Here is an 8,544-nt window from a genome sequence, read left to right on the forward strand (position 1 = left end):
TATATACTCACCTTTTTGCAGCTGCTGGAGATCAGCCAACTCTTCTCACAGCTGTAAACAACTGAGTCTACAGAGAAAAAAAAACTGAAAATACCAGAAAAACTGGAATGGAAAAACCTGGGACAAAGACAAAGAGAGGAGGGTAAAGGGAAGGGGCATCAGACAGAAAAGGAAAGAGACCCTTTAATGGCAAGCTAAATAAGTTTATGGCTGCACAAGACCAACCACCTAATAATCCAGATATCGGGCCAACGCCCTGACCTCATGAAAACGCTGGTATGACCCATCCCCTTCACCATCCCGTGACATCACATTTACATATTTTGCATGCACATTTCGGTAGAAGAAAAAATAAATAGAACATGCTCTATTTTTCTGTGTATTTGCACCAAAGGTCCCAATAGAAGTCAATGGGGTTGTGCAAATACAGTATGCAAAGAGATGCATGAAAAACTGCGTAATTCCGCTGGAAAAAGAACACATCTGGAACTTCTTAGCTATTTCAATTAATGCGTTTTTGTTTGCCCTGCGTAAATGAACATGTCTTGTCGGGGTAAAAAGTACAGTAAAATACACTGATGCACGCACAAAAAAGCATTGTTTATTCCGCAAATAGCAAGTGCTAAGGCATGCGCAAATACACTTACACCCATGTAAAGCAGGCCTTAGAGTTCGTTCACACGTAGATGATTCGCTGTGGATTTTGGTGCAGATTTCACCATTTCAATTGAATTCAAACTGAAAAGATGAAATCTGCTGCAGATCTGCACAAAAATCGGCAGCAAATCAGCGATGTACGAACACACCCTTAAAATTCAACCAGTGCAATGCACAGATGCTGTGCCAAAACACCTGCACCTCCTTGAAGCCTAGGATTCTCCCACCAGGTTTGCATGACATGGGTATAATGGAGTCGTCATTGCTGTGCTCCACCACCCCCCAAACACACACGCACAATCCCCTTTTACTGCCGAACAACAACTTACGCAGTTCTTTGGATTATTTGGCCACAACAGCTATTTTATTATAGACACAACTTTACATAGAATTTGCATGTACTAAACCCCATGACCTAGAACTATAGATCAGGAGGGTGAGAGGAGAGGTCCCTGGAGTCCCCTACGTCTGTCGCCTCACCATTTAAGGAATACATGTATATCCCCTAATGCCTCCTGCCACACCATCTGATTTGGGAGACCAAAATTGTCCAATTGCCTCCCGCCACAATCCAACTGACTCAGGAGACCCAATAACACCAATTGCCTCCAGCCAACTATCTTCCGACTCGGAGAGCCAAGCCACTAGCCCTTCTCAGGCTAGCCCATCCCCCATGTCTGCAAGGCAAGTGCCCTGTCAGAACGAAGAGGTGACAGACACACCATAAACCTCAGTTGACCATGCCGTCTCCAAGGACCCCACTTCCACTCCTCCGTACACCACTACTGTGACAATGCAACACCTACCCCTCTTTCTCCCTCCTTTTCGCCCCTCCCCACCTGCTTCTTTCTCTCTTGTTAGGGCAGGCAGGTGGGTCTTTTAATTCTTCCTTTGTCCTCTTCTCCAAATCTTTTGTTCCTTGTCCCGCTCCTCCTCTTCCTTCTCCCCTCCTTTTTCCCAGTCCCTCCTCTCTTCCTCTGTTAAAAGAGTTTTGTCATTAAAAAAAAAATCAATACTTACCTATTCCTCCCCAGGCAGACTCCTTACCACATCGTCTCACTGATCTTCTCCAGTTCCCCAGGTCACCTCACCACAAGCCGGCCGGATCATCTTTTTGTTATGATGCGTCATTTCCTCGCATTCTTCTTTCTGCAGATCAGTGAAGGTTACGTCCCTGTGACATAGCGTTCACTACCTAGAAGGAATGCCTATCTATTACAGAGACAGCATGCATGCGCAGTCTCTGCAATAGCTCGGCACTCCCTGCTAGACTATGAGCGCTACGTCACTAGTGGAAGAAGGGGATCCGGTCGGCTTGTGGTTAGGTGATCCGGGGGACTACAGGAGCCAGAAGAAGATCATTGGGGAGAAGATGCGGTAAGTAGACTGCCGGGGGAAGAATAAGTAAGTATAGAATTTTTTTTTCTAAGACAGAACCCCACTAACTCCTTGCAAGCCCCTTACCGTTCACCCTGTCATGTGCGGCCTCTGCTTATAGCCTTTGTAGACCTCAGCTCCAGTCTTTCTTTCTGCTTGCTGATAAAGCTAAAATATGCATGAGTGACCCGTGAGCCAAATGGTAGGGTAATTATTACCCAAAACACAAAAATAAACAGGAAATTCAAAGTAACAGTTCTTGCCAAACATACCTTGCATAAGATGTACATTACTTTCGCCTCCAGGAGGCCTACTCATGCAGCCTCTATCACGGCCCAATATTGCACTCAACCATGTGAAGTTAGCCTTGGGGACCTTTCACTCAGATGGGAATATTCCGCAATATTCAGCACCAAAATACACTGCTAACATGCAGATTGATGCAAAATTAAAAATAGCAGAATCCTACTGGCAATTCTGGGAAGTAGCAACCCTACATCAATGGGGAGACCTCGCATCACATCACACTCGAATGCAGCTAGCACGCAGTGCAATGCTGCCGCTGGCTTCCTTAGGAACAATGAGCGATGCAAAGGCAGGCTCAAAGATAGGGCGAATCGCTCATATGTATGACCCCATTCAAAAGAATAGGGTTCATATTCAAGCGAGATTTGTGCATCTCGCCACACACAAATCTCACATGACTTTCTTGGGCATGTGAAAACAGCCTAATTCAGATAACCATATGTGCAAAAACATTAGCCACAGTGTATGTGCGCATTAACAAGGTTGTATGAGGTACATTTGCACATGCGTCTGCGCATATTACTGTACTTTTTGCATACACAGGGCCAGTTCACATGCACGCGTCACACATCTTTCCGTGGATTGAAAGGCTAATTAGCCTGATGAGGTCCAGATGTGCTTTCAGCTCCATGTTTTGCGCAATGTTTCACGCTTCCTTTTGTGTATTTGCGAACCTCCCATAGACTTCTCTGGTAGCATTGCTGTGCAAAATGCAGAAAGCTAGAGCAAGTCCTACATTTTTCAGCGAGCGGGAAAAGCTTATAGAAATCGTGCTTATTAGAACAATGGGTTATATTCTCTGTATTTTGCGCATGCATGACTCTGTGGAGCACCTTTTTGGCCTTTGCATTTCGGCGTCACGGGTACAGTCCAGTTCGTTTAGAGGTATGATGATTCAAAATACATAATCATTTTCGTTCATGTCAGTTTTTATAGGGAACCAGACAAAAATTGCAGTTATTGCTAAATGTTTGTGTCTCCTAGTGACAGAATCGCCCTGTATTATCATATGCGTGTAACTTTGGCCTTCAAAATGTGCTGAAAAAGGCCTGAACCGACATCCATCTAAAATCTGATAAGGACAATGTTACTGTAACAAACCATAAAGCCTCTTTCACACGGGCGACAGCACTGCGCAAAAATTGCAGCAATATCGCAGAGCCAGCGCTTCCTGGAGGCGGGATTTTTGAATCCCCTGACCAGGAAGCGCTGGCTGAAGACTACACACAAACTGACAGAGAAGTGCAGCAGAGTGGACAGCACCTGTTAGATAATTTATTGCTTTGGGTTTTTGTATTCAGCTAGGGCTTATTTTAGGGACAAACAGTTGGAATTCTACTGTAAAAGTTGCAAAGCACCGCACGGAAACTGCGTGCGATGCAACAGAAAATAAAGCTCCATAGGGAAACATGAGCTACAAAACATCACAAATGACGGCTGTACAGAGCATGCCGCAATTTTTTTCTCGCAACGTAGCAGCCTACAAAACATCGCAAATGAGACAGAACCCATTGGAAAGCATGGGCGTCACATACATGCAATTTGTAGTGCTGTTGCACCATTTTGTTGCCCGTGTGAAAGCGGGCTAAACCTGTATGTCATCTACATAAGCAGGAACAGACTAAATTCACAATGTTCATGATTTCATGAGGACCATATGAAGCAGAATGTATACAGTTGCTTAATATGTCTGCTACAGGCTGCCATTACAAAAAAAATGCATACTGCTTAGTGTAAAATACCATGTGGAGTATTAAAAAATGTCATTTGCCCATTAAAGTCTATGGGCCGGTAAGTGAAGAAATTGGAATACTTTCTGGGCGGATACACAGACACTGCATCACGGACATAGTGAGAATTGAACAAGTTTACATATTGCTTCTTACAGTGTTTCCAATATTCTGCAAACAGTTTTTCCCATTTTTCTTCCCTTTTCAGCAGGCACAAGCTAACATGGACTGGCACTTTTCACAGGCGCAGAGACCAGGGACCAGTGGGTTAGTAAATTAAAATATTTTTCTAATACATTTCTGTATAAAAAGAATAATTGCAGGAAGCTGGATATTTACTATAATAGCGATTACAGGAAGGCATTTGTAAAGTTCCTTTGTGCTGCAGATGTGTTACCTTAACCCTGAGCTGTGACATAAAATGGGCTGGCACTAGAGATGAGCAAGTATTCTCGCTAAAGGCAATTGCTCGAGCGAGCATTGCCTTTAGCGAGTATCTCCCCGCTCGAGACGAAATGTTCGGGTGCCGGCACGGTGGAGTGGTTAGTAGCGGCAGTCAGCAGGACGGAGCGGGGGAGAGAGAGGGAGAGAGAGATCTCCCCTACGTTCCGCCCCACTCTCCCCCGCAGCTCCCTGCCCGCAGCCGGCACCCGAACCTTTTGTCTCGAGCTGGCAGGTACTCGCTAAAGGCAATACTCGCTCATCTCTAGTTGGCACAAGTTTTCAGATGTTGAATGTGAACAAGACTGTTTTCATTCAGTGACAGGAAGCAAGCATCTTAAATGGTGAGAATTTAAATATCTTAAAACGTTTTAGAACGTTTTGTTATACATTTTGGCCGCCTGCACACGAGCGGGTCGGATCCGGCAGCGAGAATTCTCGCCGCGGGACCCGACCCGAGAGCCTGCAGGGACGAGCGCGTACTCACCCGCGCCTGGCGGCCCTGGCTCTTTCATGTGTCGGCTGCCGCGCAGCCGGCGCATGCGCAGATGGGAGCCGGCGGCCAGGTGAGTGCGTGCCCCGCACAAAATAGGACATGCCGCGGTTTTTTTGCCACGTGAGATTTCGCGCGGCCAAACCGCGGCCGTCTGCATAGGAGTGCGTATTGTAATGCACTCCTATGCAAACTTTCAGTGGCGGAAATCCCACGGCGGGATTTCCGCCCGTGTGCAGGCGGCCTAATTCACCTTTTTTAACAGCCAACACTGGGCCATTAACCCTTTAGATGCAGCTGTCAATACTGACAACTGAATTCAAATCCTGAACTGCTCTCTGTAGTATTCAGCAGCCGGGGATTTAAAATCCCCGCCTGCTGAATGAACTGCCTCTGATTGGTCACAGCCTCACCAATCAGAGGCAGCTCTCACTCACACCCATTTATGAATTCATGAATGAGTGAGTGAGTGCTGCCTCTGATTGGCTCAGCGCTGAGCCAATCAGGGGCAGCTCTCAGCTGTCATTCATGAATTCATGAATGGGTCTGAGTGAGAGCTGCCTCTGATTGGTCAGGCTGTGACCAATCAGAGGCAGCTCATTCAGCAGGCGGGGATTTTAAATCCCTGGCTGCTGAATACTACAGAGAGCAGTTCAGGAGAACTGCCGCCGGCCGCGGCTGAACTCCGGCTGCCAGGACCAGCTGAGTATATATATATTTTTTATTTTTACACATTTCTGGATGAATTGCAGGGAAGGGCTTATATATTTAAGCCCTTCCCGAAAATTCATCCCGCGATCGCCGGCAGCCCATTGCTTTCAATGGAGCCGGCTGTATTGCCGGCTCCATTGAATTCAATGGGCAAACATCGTTCTTCTCTGCCACAGCTGTTACAGCTGTGGCAAAGAAGAATGATTTGTCTAGTATATGTTCTCAATGGGGTCGGCGCTGCTGCCGCCGGCCCCATTGAGCGCATATAGAGAAGAGAACAGGAATCGCAGATAGGTGCGATCTGCGATTTCTGTTCTATAATTTATCGGACGAGCACATAAAAAGCGCTCATGTGTCCGATACCATTGCAAAGTAATGGTTTTAAAAAACCGCCGGACGCATGCGCATGAGCAAATCGCGTGAAAAAACGCCCGTCTGACTAAGCCCTTAGACAGAAAAATAAAAAATGTTATGCTGGTCAGAAAGTGGCGGTAGAACGCAATTTTTTTAAGCTATTTTATTTTGTTTTTAAATAGTAAAAGATAAAAAACTAAAATAATTTGGAATTGCTGTTCTGTACTGACCCACGGAATAAAGCTAATATGTCGTTTTCACTGCACACTGCACAATGCTGTAAAAAACAACCCACCCCAAAATGATGAAATTGCGCTTTAGAATTTTGTTACGTTTTCCAATACATTATACGATACAGTAAATGGTACCATTAAGGAACTGAAGTCATCACACAAGATAAAAAAGACCTTCATTTGGCTAGGTCACTGGAAAAATAAAAAGTATTTGAAAGTGGACATGGAAAAATAACAATGAAAACACAAGAAAGGGCTGCAGCAGGAAGGAATTAAATTATTGATTAAAGGTATTTTCCAATTAATTAATATATTCGTTTTTTATCATATTTCCTACATAACAACTCACTAACCAGTGCACAACCTAATGAGGAGCCCGGGATCTGGCCAAACAACCCTGTAGAAACAGAAAGGCTTCAAGCAATGATTTTGGCATCGGCAACTGGTTAGTTTTTAACAGCATGCTTATATATTTACAAATAAATGCATTTTATTGATCAAAAAGACCTCAAAAAGGGGGCGACCTGCTATGTACGTTTTGTAAGAACAAATCAGAATGATGTAAATGAATAACAAATAAGTGATACTAACTAGAGATGAGCGAGCGTACTCGGCCACGCCCCTTTTTTGCCCGAGCGCCGCGATTTTCGAGTACTTCCGTACTCGGGCGAAAAGATTCGGGGGTGCCGTGGGTGAGTGGGGGGTTGTAGCGGGGAGTGGGGGGGAGAGGGAGAGAGAGAGGGCTCCCCCCTGCTATCCCCCACTCCGCCACGCCTCCCCCCGCCCCCCGGCACCCCCCGAATCTTTTCACCCGAGTACGGAAGTACTCGAAAATCGCGGCGCTCGATCAAGTAATTACTCGAAACGAGTAGGTTCGCTCATCTCTAATACTAACCTTTCCAATCCCCTGCCACAAGCATTCTGGTAGTTTCGTGATGGTCCCCCACCATTCTCTGCGCTTGTTAGGTTAGTTTCACATCTGTGTTGGAACCTCCAGCCGAAGGTTCTGTTGCAGATCCGGCTGATAATACTAGAAGAAAAAGCTCTGGATGTAAGTGTCCCAGGGACGGACAGCTGGGCGGAAAGCGGACGGAACCCATTAGGGTCAATGGGGTTCGTCCAGCACTGTTTGATTCCATTTTTCTCTCCGAACGGAACAGGAAAGCGGAATCCCTGACGCAGATGTGAAACCACCCTTACTTCATCTATATGGAAGTACAGGGACCAGCAGAGGACCAGGGAAATGTTGAAACAGGAGTTTTGGGGGATCAGTAAAGAAAGTATTATCCACAGGTGATAACAGTCTGATTGGTAGGAGTCTCACCACTGGACCCCCACCAATCCCGAGAATGGTTGTCCAGTGTCCCCTCACTGCAGGCTCAATGGACCTTTCCCCTCCCCCCCCCCCCCCCCCCCCACGGTGGGCAGGAGATTGAATGGAAGTTAAATATCTAATAGTAGATACTTAATCAGTTAATCTAATAATAACAGTTCAGAAAAAAAAATCTGTATTAATAAATATTAATATCTCATTTTATTTTATAGAAGCTGCTGAAAGCTCCAATATTGGAGGAGGAACAGGAACGATGGGTCTTGGTGCCTGCTATGGACCCCAGTTTACTCTGCAGCATGTACCTGACTACAGAAAAAACATATATATTCCAGGCACTGCTACTCTTAATGCTGCCATGAAACACGAAGCGAAGGCCCCGGCACCTTCAGGAGGCAACAAGAAAAAATCCGCCAAAAAGGAGAAGAAATAACATTCTGCGCCAGCAGAACATAATCCTCTAAGCACTTAATCCCAGCCAAATCGCGTTGAATGTCATTGATACAATGAAAGGCAAAAAAAAAGAAGGGGAATGTTCATAGTTTATAGGAAACAAGTTGATGATGCTAGTAGAACTTTGGAGCTGTTAAAGTCATTTTTAATACATTGAATGATAATTTGTAGTAGCCGATCTTTTAACTTTTTGCCTGTCCTAAAAAATTTCCCATTTTAAAAACCATACTGTTAGAAATATAAAAAAGTGTCAATCAATCACACAAAAAAAAAGCAGAGTCGATTGACTCTAAAACTTTGCACTTACTTATTTACTTTTTAAACTTGTATCTGTGACCGGTTCTAATGATGACATTTATTATAATGATATATTATTCCTCATAGATAGCAACGGTATAAGATATTATTCTTTTGTGTTATGTCAAATAATAGTAACAATGTTACTGAGTACAGAGCACA

The 8,544-nt window shown here is 44.9% G+C and overlaps 1 protein-coding gene across 1 annotated transcript in view; it reads left to right on the forward strand.

The window, feature by feature from the left end:
- LOC136611238 (protocadherin gamma-C5-like) overlaps window positions 1–8,279 on the forward strand; it is an 85,704-nt gene extending 77,425 nt beyond the window's left edge. The window contains exons 2-4 of the mRNA XM_066590628.1: window positions 4,282–4,337; window positions 6,659–6,747; window positions 7,848–8,279. Of these exons, the coding sequence (XP_066446725.1) occupies window positions 4,282–4,337; window positions 6,659–6,747; window positions 7,848–8,065 (363 nt within the window). The 3' untranslated portion in view covers window positions 8,066–8,279. The remainder of the gene's footprint in view (window positions 1–4,281; window positions 4,338–6,658; window positions 6,748–7,847) is intronic.
- The last annotated feature ends 265 nt before the right edge of the window (window positions 8,280–8,544 follow it).

This window comes from Eleutherodactylus coqui, chromosome 2 (genome assembly GCF_035609145.1).
Source record: "Eleutherodactylus coqui strain aEleCoq1 chromosome 2, aEleCoq1.hap1, whole genome shotgun sequence".
Lineage (NCBI taxonomy): Eukaryota > Metazoa > Chordata > Amphibia > Anura > Eleutherodactylidae > Eleutherodactylus > Eleutherodactylus coqui.